Genomic DNA, 18,067 nt, shown 5'->3' with positions numbered 1-18,067 from the left:
TGATGTAAAAATCATAATTTTATTTGACCATAGACACGCATTAAGCCCATACCTAGTGCTGCTTTGCTAGTGTAAGCATTAGCCCTCTCCTTCAGTTTTTGGAGAGCGTCCATCAGAATCAAAAGCAGACCTTGGCGCTCCACTGTTTCCTAGACAACCAATAAAAATCATTACTGTTGCTGGTTATTCAAGAGGAATAACTTACTTGATTACTTACCAGAGTTTAAAAAAAATCACATGAACAACTAAAATCAAGAGGATACGTTTTTTCCTGGATCCATGCAAAGTTAGTTTATTAATATAAGATCCTGAGTCATTCTGATGGACTGAAACAGTGCATGCACTACAGGTTATCTTCATTTAAACCGTTTGTTCATTAAAATGACTAAATCATATTAACTGTGTTATTTGACAGTAGTTACAGTAACTTACATTACCGCTGCTCACGTCACTACATTTTTGAAACTTGAAGATTTTACATCCTCCTCTTTCATATGAACTCACATGCCAGTCCTGGAGAAGCAGAATAACTGTCTCCTGGGATCTGTAGGGAGCTTTCCAGGACTGAACCTTTGCACTGATGCGGCCCAGGAGGTCCAGTACGGTGTGACGGGATTCCTTGTATTCCAACTTGATCCCTTGATACTTGGCTGTGACTCTGACATTGGTTAATCTTTTTTTTTTCAAATAAAAAAAGGAACACATTATTTAATGATTTTATTGGCACGCAACTGTAGATCACTTTAATACCAGTGAGTTTAAGATTCCATGGCTTTAAATATTTATAAGGGAGTAATGAATCCAGAAAATACAGTGATTACAGAAATTGTACAATTAAGTCACGTACCGTCTTTTTATCTCATCAAACTTTTCAAGGGGCACTATTATGTTCCTGGAGTCATCCATGTTGTGGAAAGTGTCGATGATATTCACGTGGTGGCTCATCTCCTTAGTTAAAGTCTTAAATCAACAAATAAGCACATAAACTAAATGATAATAGTTTAAAGTCAGATTTATCAAGATGTTGTTATGCTGCCTGTTCATACTGTATATATACAGCACTCACATCTGACCCGGTCATGTCACATAGTATAAATATTGTTGTTATTTCAGGGTTTCAGAACACTAAAAAAATCTGTTTGTTTTGGATGTTTGAGAACAAGGAAGATCAGATGTAAAATATCTTTATTTTGAAGCTCAGTTTTTGAGCAAAATAATCAATATCTGTATCACATCAGTTTTCAAAGCCATCGATTGCATACTCTAGAATCCAAATAAATCACCAAGATGGTTTTGCTCTTTATTAAAAATACAGTTTCTTTTTTTTAAATCAAACCTGTAGAGTGTCTTGTTGTGCTCTTGCTTCTTTGGCAGCGTCTGTGTGCTCTTTCACTGTTTCCCCCTCTTCTGTTAGCGCTGCCTCCGCACGCTTCAGCCACACAGCCACTGAGTCCAGAGGAGGAGGAAGACTCACATCCAGGTCTGCTTTACATCTCTGCAGCTGAAGTATGACACACACATATACAACCTGGTATAAACCTGGTCACCTGAGCAATGGAAAAATACAATGTGGTCATTTCTCTTCCATCAAGTTTTACTTTCATCTGGAGAGGGAAGCCTGCAGCCCACAATGTTTGCTGCAAACTACTGTTGGTAAAATAGTGGTGAGTCAGTTAAGATAAGGAATATGAAGTTGTTTTCTAGACCAAAAGCACCCACAGGAGCAGGTTTTCCTTCCACTTTCATAACATCTAAAGCACAAGATGCAATATGAGAGGAAGACAAGAATGACTTTTTGTTCTTCTGAGGGAAGAGTGTTACCCTACTCCTTATTTCCTCACCTCCTCCTCCAGACGATCCCATGCTGTCCTGAGAGCATGCTGCTCCTGACTCAGCTCGGGGCATCGTCTTATAGCAGAGAAGAGGGTCATCACTGGTCTCCTTTGCTCAGTGAAGGAGCTAGCAAGGCTCTGGAACACCTGGTGAACCACACACAGTGACAATGCCAAATCACTCCACTATGATGCAAAAAAATAAAAAAAAATAAACATTAATCTTCACTTCTTGTGCTTTGCCTTACCTGATATTTTTCTGCATAGCTTGATTTCTCTGCAGCCGTCCACGTCTCTGACAGTTCGTCATAGGCTTGCTGCAGCCAGCAAGTCACCTCTCGTGCACGCTCACTTGGAGATGCCTACATTTTCACAATTGAAACAGATAACAAATACACTTAGACACCATAAAAGTGTTTAGTGGGGTGAATAAGCAAGGTGAGCTGCACAATCAGTGCACGAATAGAAGAAACACAGAACCAAATAGTTAAACTAAACGGTCATTTTGCTCTTTGAGAAGAATGATTTTTGAATCCTGGATGCATCAGAAGAAAAACAAATGTTTCAACTTCAGATCAGAAAATATGACTCAGTCTTACTTTGCTCTTGCAGGCATAACCATGCATCTGATGGACATTGTTGGGCAATAAAAATATGCCCCCGTCAATGCAAATTACCGTGTGACTGAAAGACATATAAAGAGTGACAAACATATACTGACTTCTTCGCTTGGTGTATAGTTACGGTACCTGGCGTAACGGTGAGACAGCAATTGCTGGAGTAAAGTGAGAGGGCAAGTTCACAGGTGAGAAACAGGGGGGCTGAACCAGAGGAAACAGCTATACCACCACCAGTAGAAAGCATGAAGGAAAGAGTTGGAAGAAGAGGACAGAGAAGATGGTTAACACCCATCAGTTTCATGCAGGAGTATGAGAAAACCAGCTGAGGACAGGGAAGAGAAGCAGCAGGGGGCGAAAGAGAACTAAACATCCAACTGAAGTAGCGATTCTATTACTCTGTAACTCTGCATCTTGAATTTTTATGGATTTAATTCACTGGCTTCTTCACGTGAAACATCACACAAAGAATGTAATACTCCAGGAAATAAGACCTGTGTATTTAGTGGGTTTGAAGTCAGTGTGACACAGTGATTAAAATGAATGGTTTGACTGCTAACCTCCAGATGCTCATCAGGCGCTGGCATGTCACTGGAGTACTGTAGAAACTGGGCCACATAAGTCATGATGGACTTCTCATCTGGGTCGTCAACATCAACATCTTAGGAGAAAGAAAATACAGAGAAAGACTTTATTGTTGTTCAGAGTGGAAGCAACTCACTTCCATTTACATTAAATAAAACCAGTATTAGATTTGTTTCTCAAGAATATTGCATATTAAGAGCAGTAATTTCAAGTTAAAAGACAGTTGTTATTATTTGGAAACTTAACAATATCACTGTAAAACACTATTTAGAATGATTTAATCTTCCTTACCCTGGGGCTCCAGTAGGCGGGCGATGTGGAGCTTCCTCTCTGCCAGGTGAAACGCTTCTTCCAAGTTCTCCAGGTTACTTCTGGACTGGACCAGAGAGAGATCGACCAGCTGTGGTCTGAGAGAGCACAAGATGGCCAAGAAGGCCTCTCCACTTCTCCAACTTGACTTGAAGTCCTTCACACTGACAAAGCAACCAACCCTGGAGAGAAGAAGACAAAAACAGATGCAAAAAAGAGAGAAGAAAGAAAAAAGAGAGTTTTACTTGGGATTCAAAGCATTCATGACACTTTTGTGATTATTACAAGGCAAAACAAAGAGGGTCTAAGCTAGTCCTCTAGAGGCAGCAAAACTTCAGTCACTGTTATTTACCCCTTCTTGATTTAATAAAGAGGAGTGGAGAATATCCACACCTGAATTTGATTTTTTTTTTTTTAAATACTTTGAAATATCATGGACAGGCAACAAGTCCATCACAGAGCAAACATATCAGCAAGTGCTTTAACACAAATATTCACACAAATAAACAATTTATCTCATCTACCTGTTTTATATTGTTTGAGAGGAAAAGGGATCACTAAGAGGAAAGCTAAGCACACAGATGTGCAACATGCAAACCCCACAAACAAAGGTCTGAGGCTGTGAGGAACCATTCTTACCACCGAGCCACCATAAAACTTTTTACTTTGTCTGTTCTGCTCTTTACTACAAGTGCATTGGACTCTTTTATAAAATATAAAATATAAACAAATCTGTTGTGCCTTTGTTTAACGCATCAGTATTTTTGCTTAAAAACTTACTTTTGGCATTGGTCCCTCACCCACATGAGCAGGGCTTTCTTGGCGGATATTCGGAAGCGTCTGTGGAGGGGCGATGTCTGGCCTGGAGGAACTGGACTCGCTGGGATTGGGCTGCCGGACCAGGAGTCCAAACTGGCCAGAGAGTCGAGGGATGAATGACGAGAGCTGAAGGAGAGAGTGCTGGCCAGCTCCTCAATCTAAAATAGAGATAGAGAAATTGAAGTATAATTAATCAAATTATCAGTATCGTCAAATTTGCTCATAAATGGGTGAAATCTGATCAAAATTTAGAATCAGTGCAGGTTAAAACTGATCAAAACAGATTAGAATTGATAAATCTCTTAATAAATACCTTTTTAATATCATGGCTATCGTAAAGGTGGAAAGCACATATCAATATGTTTTTTAAATCTACTATCATACACAAGATTTTAGACATCAAACTGTTCAGACAACTCTATATATTAAACATATATGTGAAGATTTCATTTGAGTTCAATTTGTATTTCTACATTTTCTACAATTTACATCAGAACTGCAGTTGCCTCTGTTTCTTCTTCATAGCAGAAGCAGTAGTTGGTTAGTATGTGCCGCCATTCATATTCTACTATCACCATGTGCACTCACATGACAGTGGAGAATGATGGTCCATACAAGGCCGAGAATGATGGAAGGTTTTCCATCTATGATATCTGGGATGTTTATGTTCACCAGTCTGACCTGCACCAACCAACCATAACAAAAGTTAATAATAAAACACACCACAGATTCAGATGGGGTTTTATTTTTGTGTGTGTGTGGAAACTTACAGATTTTTTCTTGAGAAAGTTCAGTGCTGTTTCAATGTTGGCCCTCTGCTGGAAAACCCCACGGCCCCTTTGTCTTTTCTGTGAAGATAAGACAACATATCTGCAAATTTAGCATGTCTCATTTTGGCTCTTTGCCTCAACCAATATTTTTCTAGTTGTTAAGTACATGTCTTTTAATACACTTGTAGGAATCTGTTCAATTCACTGATGTCTGAAGCACATCATGGTAACTCACCAAACGTTGGCTACTCATCACCTCCAACAGGTCAAGCAGTCGTGATCCATCTCTGAGGTCAGAGAACAGGTCTGACACAAATGATGGAGGTGTTCTCTGTAACAATGAACAAGGTCAATTTGTGTTATTGAGTCTGTCTGGCAGCACAATTCATCACATAAAATGACTGAGTGAATTGAGGAATCTCAGCAGATGAAGGCAGATGTTCACATTCTCATTTATTTTCATTTAAACGTCAAAACAAGAAGCAGCAGTAGCAGCTTGCAAATGCATCTAAGCTGCTGGAGAATGTTTGCCATTAAAGCAACACTTACTGAAACAGAAAGAGTCCAAACATATTGTCAAATGTGCTACATGCAACAACAAACATCTAGATCAATATATCTTCACACCACATTCATTTGAGACCTTAGAAAAAATACTAAACATATACCAAATTAGAGTATTGTGTATAAATAACTGTAAATAACCCTGGGTCACAGTGTCATATTTGAAGAGGAAATTTGCTGCATTTTATACAAAACAGGAAGTTATTCAAGGTTTTGTTGTGTCATTTGATTAAGTGGGAAAATGCTGATGGAAAAATCATTTCTTTCATGCTTATCCTCCTGTAAACCAAAGGGGAAAAACAATCTACTGTGCAACAGGAAACAACACAAGTCCTGGGACATGTGAACTATATTGTGGGTCATGCTGTAAAAACTTTGTATATCAACTTGTGAAAACAAAGTTATTTTTTAAATTCTACATAGAGGATTTTTACAAGTGACGCAACAACCCAAACATCTGAAACCTACTGTGATGGGTGTAGATTTGGGTGAGGTTGGTAGGCAACTTTCCCTACCAATATCAAGGTGTTGTTGGATTGTCCCTACCAATATTTTTACCAATCTCAAGCAATCTAGTCGCTTTGACTCCACATAATTTCAACAGGAAGATCCCTGCAGAGTTGGCAGAGTTGGCAAGTGCAGGATATGGGGGATAGTCAACCTGATGATCTGGCAACCCTCAACTTCAAGCTCTAGTCTTATTGACTAGCAACAGCCCGCAGCAACAGCAGTAGTGGTGGAGACAGGGAGGTGGAGAATCTGATGCTGTTAGTATTTATAGCTTAAATGTTCCAAACATCAAAGAATTGAAAACAACTTCACTCAACAAAACTAAGATCATTTGATATTATATTTAATTTCAGGCATTAGCTGTTGTTAGCACACACACAGAGTCACAGAGACACAGACAGGTGAGCTCTGATGTCATAGTGAAAGCCATAAGTTCAGGAGTTGAATGAAAGATAATACAAATAGAAGTTTTTGAGATGATTTAAAGAGACTCAAATTCAAACATCATATATGTGCCTTTCAGTCCACAAACTGAAAGCAGGACAGAATCTCAGGTGAGGTTTGAAAACCTTCCAGCAGCGAGTTACAGAGCAGCACATTACCTACAGGTTTCTATACATTTATTTTAATGTAACATTTATCATGACAGTCTATGATATGTTATATTTAAATGTTTTGGTCTCAGATTTATAGTTAAGTAGTCTATCAATAAAGTAAAATGTAAAAATGAGAGAAAAATCATGATACAAAGCCAGTTTCAGGCAAGTCAGCGAATGCATATTCAGTAAAGTAAACATTTTGCAGAATCAGGCTCTTTATGTGTGCATATGTGTGTGTGCACATGAAAGTGAAAGAGTGATAGAGAGCAAGTACACATACACAATTATTTTGGCCGTCTAACAAAAAATGTCCCCACCAAAGTTAAAACCGAACCTACGCTCTTGGCTACTTCTATGAATCTGTAATGGATCCACTCAGAAGTATTTGTGTCACAACGGTAAGTGTTGTCCTCATAAAGGAAGAATCTCTTGTAGGGGATTGTGAGTGAGCTCAGTTGGGTGTAACAGATGTCAAGTTATGAACGAGTGATTTTGGAGTGCAGTCATATGGATATGCGGTTACGGAGAGGAGGTCGGGTTCAGATTACGTGCTGTTCTGCGCCACTGAAGCACTATTTATATTCTTGTGCCCGTGTCACAAGCGGCTCAAGGTCTCTTTCCAACGAGATCCAGGGTGAGCTGTTTCACTCCACTTCACTGTCCAACCAATGAGTCAGCAAATCGCTGTACGGCTTGTTTGATATCATTTACAGCCCTATCACAGCATGGCGTCATGTCACTTTTCTCTCTGGGTTCTTGAAAATGTTTTTTTATATCTTCATTAATTCCAAATATTACTAGAAAGAGGAAGTGGGAGAGATATTAACCGTTTGACCAAACCATTAATCGGCACTTCTGATCAGGTTTTGCTTGAGCAATCTGCTGCATTAAAGGTGGGTTTAGATTATGTTCAGCCTCAAACATGAAAGTAAAAGGTCAGCAGGCAGAGTATTTGAAATGACAGGAAAGCCATGTGATACACGCAAGAGACAGTTACATGTTTTCTCATCAGTCCCTTTCCTGCTTCTCTCCACTATACTCTCCAATAAATTATCTTATCTTTGACAGAGCAGGTCCTTAATTATTTAAATTGTTTGTTTGATGCTACCCATTGTAGAAATACAAATTTCAGTTTTACAACTGTTCCAGCAGCTGTTTTATCTTTACAAATTTATAGCTATATGCGGTTTGTCCTTGAAATGAGGTGGCTGTAGTTTCTTGTTTCCATCCCTAAATACATCAAAGATCATGTTCATTTATTCTATAAGCACCGCACAGAAATATGATAATCCAGCATACCTTAGAGAGTTGAGCATTTATCCAGTTGGTGAATGTCCTCTTCTGAATCTGTTCTTGCTCCACTGTTAGGGAAACAGAAAGAATTGTCATTTATAGACATACAAGATGTGTAAATTTAGTGGTTTCTGATCTCTGAAATCAATACAGCATTGAAGTACTAGACAATCAAACTGATTGCTGTAACACAAAAACACAAATTAGAATTAAAAACTGATGATTTCCTTTGGATTTTGGAAGCTCCTGTTAAACAGTGTGACAGCATGGCATGCCCCTGTGGCCTTAAGACGCATGCCATATAACCACAACATCCACAGTTTGAATCCACCTGCGGACCTTTGTTGCATGTCACCCCTCATCACTCTCTCCCTTCAATTCCTGTCATCTCTCCACTGTCCCTATAATAAAGGCCTAACCCCCAGTTTGACAGTAGCATGTGCTGTAGGTACATGCAGTAATGAATTAGTGAGTTGCATCTCAGTTTTTCTTTATGTGAAAGTCCATTTATTGCTTCTCATGTTGGTGTGGTCACCTGGATGCAGTTATGTTTTGCAAACAGTTTTTACCACCATTATGCTATATGATGCAGACATAGAGAATAATTTATACAGAAGTTCCACTCACTTTCTTTTGGAAATTGACAAAGAATCTGACCTACAACTTTAATTTTTCTTATAATGTGCCAGTCTGTATGGTTTCATTTCAAACTGGACTGCAAACCACTGACTAATGGAGCCAATGCACAAACACTTCATCAGATATAGCAGCATATTCCTAAAATGTGACCTGTGTATTGTGTGACTGTCTCTGTGTTGAATACTTTATCTGTTAATTCCATAATAATCCAAAAATGTCATTATAGCAGTGGGAACTCAGATTTGAGCTACAGCAAAAGCTACTCACCGACATTAGAGGCCTGAAGAAGTTCTCGACACTCCATGGTTATAAACAATAGTCAATAAACCCATGTATAAGGAGTAAAGACATAACTCAAACAACATATATGTGCCTTCTCTCCCACTGGCTGACCTCAGAGTGAATGGGTTGCTCTTTAAGCAAAGTAAGGTTATCGGCTGGGATCTGGCTACAAGACAGTGACAGACATAGATACTGAAGCACCCACACCCACACACACACACAGCAAATATACACAGAGACACATTCACAGCCATAATGAACTCCCAGACAGACACATACGCATGTACACTGACGGGTTTGGGGTGCACATGGATCTCCAGAGGTACTGGACCAGATCTTAAGCTTCTGTTGCCAAAACATGAATCTTTTACTATATATAACATTATAACAACTTTCCATGTCAATATGGAAGTGACAGGAGGCTTATAGAAATGTGCAAGTAGTTTGGAAATGTAGTCAGATTGTTGAGATTTAGCTTAAAGAGTGTTTCCAGTAAAAGAGTTTATACAGTAAAGTGTTTGCATGGAGCAATGAAGAGAGTGATTTCCTAGAAACACATGAATAATTCTGGCGTCAAATGTATATACTTATCACTTGTAAAAATAAGTGGCTGAAATGTCCTCTGGCTGAAATGTAATTGTTTATAAATATATATATATATATATATATATATATATATATATATATATATATATATATATATATATATATATATATATATATATATATATATATATATATATATATATATATATATATGAATATATAATATATATATGAATGATAGTGTCCAACACAAAAAAGTTGCTTTTATAAACACTGAACCACTACTGTCTGTATCTGTGTGCAATGCTGTTCTACACTATAAGTATTCTGGGTTTGTGCTGCAAGATTACACATCTAAGTGTCTGTTCCTGCCACCAAACAAAACTATAATTACAAAAAATGTGTTGAGACTATTTTATTATTGAATGTTTAATAAATAAAGGACCTCAGAGGTTGGTCTGAGGCAGTCAGAAAAGCACCCAGTCACTTTCCGATTCATGAGCTCACACTTGATATCAGATTTGGCTGTGAGTCTGACTCTGACTCTGCTGTTTGTTTGAGAGCCTGCGAAGCCAGGAAACTCCTGAGCTTTTTAATCACTCGACTCCACCCAACATGTGCAGCAGTGAGAGACTTTATCACATTAATAATACCTTTCTGCTCTCAGGCACATTCTAAGATAAATATATAGATATAGAGATAGAGTTCTCAGATCATTTTACAAGCGTGGAGCTTTTTCAGAAGTTCACAAACAAACAAACAAACAAAATGCCAGCATGACTTCATGTTGTGAGATGATGTTTTGTACACAAAAAAATCTTTTTTTTGTATGCTTTGCTTAATGTCATCAGTCTTTGGTTACCAAGTGAATTACATGTACCTTCATGTTCAGGCACTTTGTTTCTTTTGGTGCACAATCAAAACTTCCTATGTCGGATAATCCCTGTTGCACAATACAATCCTTATCTCCAAAAATGTGTAAGGACATAACTGACATTAATCACAGATGAAATTTACTTACAACTTACAATGTTACATGAAATTAGTTTTTCTTCCTTGCTAAAATGTGCACTGCTTAAAAAGGTGCAACACTTAAATTAATAGGTACATTTTCATAAAGACATGATATGCATAGTTTTCAAAGCTGATATATTTGAGATAAAATTAGGAGTACCAGCATGTTTAGTGACTAAATATTTGCCCAATCAATTAATATGCTGGATTTCAAGGTAATTCTTATGACTATGGCCATCATTACATATAGTATACATTAATTATGCTTCCTGAAGTAACAAGAACAATTCAATAACTGCAATTATGCATGTGATTAAAGCCCCATTTGACCAGGAAATTAAATTATTCAGTCAATAACTGACAGAACTGCATGCAGTCTTGGGGGTGTGGACCAAACAATTTAAGAGTTTCCCATTTCAGAATATAAAGCGGAGCAATTAATAGATTTTTGTCTCTTCTGAAGGAATATTTTATGATACTACTGTGTAATTGTAACACAATTCACAAGCAATGAAAATAAAAAAGAGTTTCAAAAATCTCTTTTATCTAAATCTAAATATCTGAAGAACTACAATGTCAAGGATGCCCTCTTACAGTGTGTGTGTGTGTGTGTGTGTGTGTGTGTGTGTGTGTGTGTGTGTGTGTGTGTGTGATTGAGGGTATACCTGTTAACAAGCTTGTTGTCTTATCACAAGTTGTCTTATATGCACAATGAAACTGAAGCACACACGAACCAGACAGCAGAATACAAATTGTTAAAGTGAGGAGGCATTATGTGTAAGGAAGACTGGACTCACCAACAAACATATACAACCTCCACTCTCACCAAACACTTAGATTTGAGGACTTGTGAGTATGTAACTGTATGCTTTCTGGGGTCTGAACTGCCTTTAACTTCTTAAAAGTCTGAATAGTAATGTTTTTCCGTTTTCATTTTCTAGCCACTTCTTTAGGTCATAAATGAATGTTACACATTATATGTCATATCAGAGTGATACAAGACACATTGAAATATCTCCTCAACACAATTCAAAGACTGACGACCACTGTGATTCCCCACTGCAACACATCACATGTCACAACATCCATAAAAGTACAGGAATAGACTGACCTTGAAGGAGCATGTGCACATTGTCAATGTCCAATGGAATGCCTCCATCGTCATCCTCTGCTCCACCTGAAGCCATATGGTCTCCACGCGTAGCTCAAAATCAACCTCATAAAAATCCAGGAGACATGAATAGTAAATGATCTACTGAGGAGCAATCTACAGCACCATTAAGAAAAACAAGTGAACTCTGTAGTGTCAAAGTTTCTTTTCCCAAAACATTAATGTTAGCTGCCTCCACTGTATGATTAGTCATACCCATCCACACCCTAACATTACTACAGATACACAGACACACAGACACACACACACACACACAAAGATACAAGTACGCACATGCAAACACTCAAACAAAGACAGTGCAGTATGGAGAGAGCCGGTAACACACTGCCATAATGTAGATACATATGCAAAAACAGATGGCTTGGTCACAAATCTCTAACATACCTGTAGCTGAGCTGTAGTCACAGAAGACAGCTACTTTAGTGCATATTACAATGAAGAATAGAGTATTAAAAGTGTACAGTAAATCTCCTCAGCTGTGTCCTTTCATATTGGCAGTGTTGATTCACCGAGTCCCTTCAAATAGGACTTGGCCTTTGGGTCCTCATAACTGAAACAAGGTGCCTCTTCTCTATTGGAGTGTAGTGTCAAATAAGAGTGGAAAGTCCCGCCCATGCCTGCTACAGGATGAAATCACTCCTGCAGGCTCTGATATGAACTTTGTACCTTTTGGCTTAAAAGTAATCATATCTTTGTATGCAGGAGCAGAATATTATGACTGGGCTGTCTAGGAACTGTCTGGCTTCCTTTTCTTTGTTTGGCTTTTACACTACTGCAGTAATATAAAGTTGGGAGACATGAAAAACTAGGAAAGACTTTTGGTTTGATGCATCCATGTGATACTGTTTCAGGTTCCTACTGTGGTAATCCCAGCTCATGACTCTGCAATAGACAGCACATGATAAAAATGTAATTCTGCTTTTATTTTTCTCAGTAGGTTTCATAATGTGGAGAAAGTGGGTGAACCAACAGTAGATCATGTAACACAGTGACATTTTTACCCTTGAGTTCAGTGCCAGTGTTTTATTTGTTTATTCACTATGGTGAGTTGGTGGACAGTCTACAGTCTGCCACAAACAATAGCAGCTGCAGCCTCACCTCACATTCTCACCTCCGTCATGGCAATGGGACCTTAAAGCAGAACAAGATACTGTGAAAGATGGTTCATCTGTTCCTCTGGAAAGTTTAAAACTGTGTAACATAAAGTAACATCAAGTTTAAAAAGCAGCCAAATTTCACCATGTCAACAGTGTGTGACTCAAATTGAAAGTGATTTGGGGAGGGGGGTGGGGGGGTTAGGCTAGAGTTAGGGCGGTGGTTCTCATGTTTCACATTTTCTCAGCTGATTTCAGAGAACACAGATTATAAAGTCACAAATTAAAGGAAACTGTTGTCAGGTTTGATAGCACAAGCATGTGCTGTATGTTAGTCATCAAACTCTGTCACAGTCCTCTAATATGCCAATATTACATAATAACCCAGATTTCAGTATTTATGTAAAACCAAAATGAGCAGTGATGGAAAGTAACTGAATACATTTACTCAAGAATTGTATTTGATGTTACTTTATACTTTCACTCTACTACATTTCAGAGGGAAATATTGCAGTTTCTACTCCACTACATTTATTTGACAGCTTTAGTTACTTTTCAGATGAAGATTTGACACAATGAATAATATAACAAGCTTTTAAAATACAACACATTGTTAAAGATGAAACCAGTGGTTTCCAAACTTTTTGTCTTTTGACGTCTTACAAAAAGCAGTGTGTAGTCGGGGTCACATTTCAGATGTCTATGAGTTGTTAACAGCTCCACCAAATAGTGATTTTTCCCTCTAAACTTCTCACATGGTTTCATTTCAATAAATGTTCAAATGATCCAATATTTCACCACAAATCAAAGATTAGAGTAAAAGTCCAAAAACTGAAAACAGATTTGTGTATCAGAACTTTGTTTTTTCTCCCATTAATCATCTCACAACCCCTCAGATTTATCTGGTGACCCTTTGGAGGAGCTTGAACCCTAGGTTGGGAACCACTGGACTAAACTAGCTAACTGTATATAAAGTAGTTCAAACCAGCTCCACCTCCAGCAGCTACAACAGTAACATGCTGCTCTAACACTGATGCTTCAGTTTTAATAATCTAATGATGTCATATATAATAATATATCAGTCAGAGGCACCAAACCACTACTTTTACTGCAATACTTTAACTACAACAAGCTGATATACTTTTGTACTTTTACTTAAGTAGGATTTTCAATGCAGGAATTTTACTTGCAATGAAGTATATTTTACATTTTTATTTGAGTAAAGCATCTGAATACTTGTTCCACTACTGAACATGAGTATTTTTGTATGTATTTGGATGAGAAAAGATTACAGTCGACTATATTGTAATTCTAGTTGAATCCTCGAGGTGGAGCCAGTAGATAGAGATAGATAAGTATTCAGCTTGTTAACCGTGTACCTCCACTCGGTGGCGCTACGAACAGCAACATTAGAGTAAAACTACACAGTGAAGAGCAGAAGAAGCTTCTCTCGCACGACTTTGACGTTTAGCAGCAGCGGCCAGGTTGACCTTCTTCCTGCAGCGTGACAAACTAAAAGGTAAGCTAAAGTGTTTGCACTCATTTAGCAAAGTCTTTGTAATCATAACAGAAACGTAATTGTTTCTTCACAACGGGTAGTTAAAGTTAAGTTAATACTTACTGTGGTTTTGTGCACCAGCTGGCCTCTTGCTACGGCTAGTCTAACGTTAGCATTCCCTTGTAAAGCAGAGGAGGTTGCTAATATGCTAGATAAGTAGATAAGTAACTAGATAAGTTAAATGAACGAAATGTGGATATCAGATATATAACTGCTTGTAAATGTTCTCCTCCATTGTGTAACCGACCCTTAGACATGCTAACGCTAACTTAGGTAGATTCGAGCTCGTAATGTTAGCAGCAACATTAGCCGTTAGCATCAGCCGCTATTTTCATTTAAGATAAATCGGCGAATTTAACACACATCAATTAAAAGCAGTGTCTCTTATGCTACTAAAACTTAAAGTTCAGAAAAACAGAAGTGTAGCAACGTTACCGTCTCTTTTCATCAGTATTTCCTCGCTAGCCAAAGTCATTAGCTAGGCCTGACACAGCTGAGGGTCAATGCAGCATTCTGGGTGCACCCAAGCTATGTTCTTGTTGAATAGTTGATGGTTAATTGTCTGAATGAAAGAACCCGTTTCTTAAGTTAAGCTCAAGTCTAAATTAGTGCATCCTAACGTATTAAATGCATAGCACCAAAAGTATGAACTGTCATTACTTAAATATTCGAGCTCAAGGTAGCTCTGTCAGGAGCAAGAAATAAGTAAACTGGTACATTTGTGAATGATGTTTGGCGTAATCTTGCATGGCCCTTTGGACAAGGTCTTCTGATGTTTCAGTCATGTTTGTACTGAAATATACAGTCAGCACAATGACATAACTAAAGTTATGTCATTGCTCTGACTGAGAGTACATGAGTTCTTGATTGACTTTGTTGTCAACTTCTCCCACAGATGGCTGGACGTGCGTTTGCAGGTTGGTGGGCCAAGATGGGCCCTTACTACACCAAGGCATACCAAGAGATGTGGGTGGGTCTTGGTATCATGACCTACCTGTACTACAAAGTTTCCTATGGAGGTGAGTTCAAGTCTTACTGATCTGTACAATATGTTGAAAATCTATATGCATGTAAACTAAATGTGGAGCAATGTAGTTGGTCTTACAAGTTGGTTTTGCACAGTATAACATCTTCTTGATCCTGTATTGTAGTTGCATTACCTTTAGTGATTTGAATAGATTGAAAAGCGATCACTCTTTGAGCTTTGTGCAGGCTGAGTTGGACAAATCTGTAAACATCACCAATAAATATAGCAAACATCTCTCGTCAGTGTCTGTACAATATATTACAATATAAGAACACTAAAGTTGAATACAGGTTTGAATTAAAATGGCTATCATATCGTTGAATAAATGCCATGACTCTGCATCATTGAACACTGAAGCTGTAAGCAGCTCCAGCTGGAGTCACTTAAAAATATTTTGATGCACAGTGTCTCAATGGTAGAGGTTAATGTGCCTAATAATTTTCATTAATTTCTTTATGTGGTGTGTTCTGTGTTATTAACACCGTAGCACTGAAAAATGTGGTACAAATTAAATGTATTATTATTAATATAATTTATGTTTTTTCCCATTCCAGGCAAGAAAGCTGTGAAGGACAGTAAGTAGTCTAACATTTTGTAATCCAATTTCAATTTTATACAATTAGGGTTGGGCATCATGATTATATATACTGTGAGACTATATTAATTTGTCAAACATCAGAGATTTTTCCATATACCATGGTGGTATCTCCTTAATGACCCTGATCTCTGGGTGTATTGTGGGCAATTTATTAGGTATTTAATTTGTTGGATTAGCTAAATAAGCATTCCTTACTATGTCATTATATATATACTGTAGTTATTACTATACAGATAATATAAGATTACTCAAACTATGATAGAGAATATTATCAATATTGCACATGTAATATTTTACTTTTAATTTTATTTTCCATCTTATGCTACATCAATGTTTTTTTTTCTACATGCTATTACATTCTTTTATATCCTTGTCATGTAATTTTTGTTGTAAAGCCCTTAGAGCTGCATTTCTTGTATGAAAGGTGCTATACAAATAAAATTATTATTATTACTACCTGGATTACAGACAAAATGAATGTTTGACTGTGTAGTCATATCGTTCTTGTCCTATGCGAACCAGAGAAATCTTTTTTTTTTTTTTTCTTTTTTCCTAGTTGTGTCAGGTTAAGATCTTTTTTGAGATTCCATGAACTGCACTTGAGTAATAAACATTTAAAAAAAAAAAAAAAAACTGCAATATGCTTGTGATTAAAATTCACTCTAGATTTGGATGAGTTTAAGAGACCAAAGTTTGTGCACTTCACTCTTGTGTACTTTGAGATAGTTTATGTACAGTCTACAATCTAGTCTAGTCGAAGGGTGAAAATATATTATAAGTATATAAATTTTACACACAAGTGTTAGAGTGGTTAGGTAAGCCATCAGTCATTATCTTCATCTTTTATGTGATTCTTCAGTCACAGATTTGTTTAGTGGAGAGGAGTTGCAGCAGTGAACATGAGCCGTTAGATGTTGTGCAGTTACATGTGTTTCCTCTAGATGTCACTGACTAACAGCTAATCCTGTCATCACTGTGAAATCAGTCTGAGTTTTCTAAGACACATTTTACAGCTAGAATAAAGGGATTAAATGTGTCTGTCCAGTTTTCAGTTGAGAGATAAACTCTTGCTTTACAGGATAACTTTTATGTTTTCATTTTGTTTATCATCAACCACAGCTTAGTCTTTTATCCAGATTGAGTAATGTTGATTTTTGGTGCTCATGCTTGGCTGGGCAGCATGTATTACATCAAATTGTCATTAAACATGTCATTTTCTTCTCTTCTCTTTTTGCAGAACCAGCCCATTGAGTTTTCCATCATGCTGACCATCCCCTCCACCTGCTGTTAAATAATGTCCCAGAGCTTGTTCAGAAGTCCAGCTTCATATTTGAATTTTTGTTAATATGGAACAAATAAAGTTGTTAACCAGATTTTGTTGTTGTTGGATTTTGTTGAGTCAGTTTTGTATCATAATACCCATAAAGTTAAACAACATGAGATTTTTCATGCAGCAGTGACTGCAGACAGAGAAAAGCTTTAAAAGATGTTTGAATCACAAGAACGTGTGAGAATTAACATCAGGCCCTTTTTTGAAAAACACTGAGCAGATTGTGTTTGTGTCTCCAAACAAATTGACTCATATGTATTGATAATGTATTTCCACATGACAAATACTATCTTTTGTATCAAAGTACTGCCTTTGCAGGTATGCTTACTGTTGTACAGTTAAGACTCACTGCATATTCTCAACTTTCTAACACATTATACCATCAACGGGTATTGGTTTACATTCAGCACTGACAATGTGTTCACATTATACACACACTGTTAATAAATCTCTACTGACTATATATATGATTTCCTTTATTTTGCAGTTATGTGTTGACCACAAACACCCATATGGAAAAGATTAACCAATAACATGAGTTTAAGGAACTACTGCATCTCAGTTAGGTGTCTTGCCCAGTGCTACATCCTTTAGGGGGAGGAGCAAAAACTAGATATCATTTTTATCAACACTCTTTGGGTGGTTCAGTCCAGTTTATATGGTTCTGTGGACAACTATATACTCTAGTGTTTCAGTGTTTATTGTATCCTGTTGTGGAAGTAAAATTAATGAGTGAACTATTTATGGCCAGTGAATCACAGATTGGGTTTATATTTTAACTAACTGAAAAGTGAATAAACTACAGCACTGCCAGATATGGTGCTGAGTGGGTGTTGTTGTCCGGTGGAGTTTTCTTGTAAATAAACAGAAGTTATGTTTACTTTTGAGTTTTACTCACCGATACACGTGA

The 18,067-nt window shown here is 37.4% G+C and overlaps 2 protein-coding genes across 9 annotated transcripts in view; one reads left to right on the top strand and one right to left on the bottom strand.

Moving 5' to 3' along the window:
• LOC122999752 (nesprin-2-like) overlaps nt 1-12,137 on the bottom strand; it is a 90,802-nt gene extending 78,665 nt beyond the window's left edge. For 3 of the 8 annotated variants that reach the window (XM_044376960.1, XM_044376958.1, XM_044376957.1), the window contains exons 1-16: nt 11,935-12,137; nt 11,491-11,595; nt 7,905-7,966; nt 5,168-5,263; nt 4,933-5,010; nt 4,751-4,843; nt 4,124-4,320; nt 3,326-3,525; nt 3,010-3,110; nt 2,582-2,671; nt 2,081-2,194; nt 1,842-1,979; nt 1,337-1,501; nt 848-960; nt 505-673; nt 53-149 (exon numbers count right to left, since the gene is read on the bottom strand). In XM_044376960.1, the coding sequence (XP_044232895.1) occupies nt 53-149; nt 505-673; nt 848-960; nt 1,337-1,501; nt 1,842-1,979; nt 2,081-2,194; nt 2,582-2,671; nt 3,010-3,110; nt 3,326-3,525; nt 4,124-4,320; nt 4,751-4,843; nt 4,933-5,010; nt 5,168-5,263; nt 7,905-7,966; nt 11,491-11,566 (1,789 nt within the window). In that variant the 5' untranslated portion in view covers nt 11,567-11,595; nt 11,935-12,137. Of the gene's footprint in view, nt 1-52; nt 150-504; nt 674-847; nt 961-1,336; nt 1,502-1,841; nt 1,980-2,080; nt 2,195-2,581; nt 2,672-3,009; nt 3,111-3,325; nt 3,526-4,123; nt 4,321-4,750; nt 4,844-4,932; nt 5,011-5,167; nt 5,264-7,904; nt 7,967-11,490; nt 11,635-11,934 lie in introns of those variants that run through there. The other 5 variants (XM_044376955.1, XM_044376959.1, XM_044376962.1 and 2 more) reach the window with 3 other exon arrangements.
• Nucleotides 12,138-14,008: 1,871 nt separating this feature from the next.
• Nucleotides 14,009-17,200, top strand: atp5mj (ATP synthase membrane subunit j). The gene is made up of 4 exons (XM_044330000.1): nt 14,009-14,163; nt 15,098-15,221; nt 15,784-15,804; nt 17,065-17,200. Exons 2-4 carry the CDS (start codon nt 15,098-15,100, stop codon nt 17,076-17,078), a joined length of 159 nt encoding a protein of 52 aa, XP_044185935.1. The 5' UTR covers nt 14,009-14,163; the 3' UTR covers nt 17,079-17,200.
• Nucleotides 17,201-18,067: the final 867 nt, after the last annotated feature.

The sequence above is a fragment of the Thunnus albacares genome, chromosome 16, assembly GCF_914725855.1.
Source record: "Thunnus albacares chromosome 16, fThuAlb1.1, whole genome shotgun sequence".
NCBI lineage: Eukaryota > Metazoa > Chordata > Actinopteri > Scombriformes > Scombridae > Thunnus > Thunnus albacares.
This window is presented reverse-complemented; position numbering and strand designations above follow the sequence as displayed.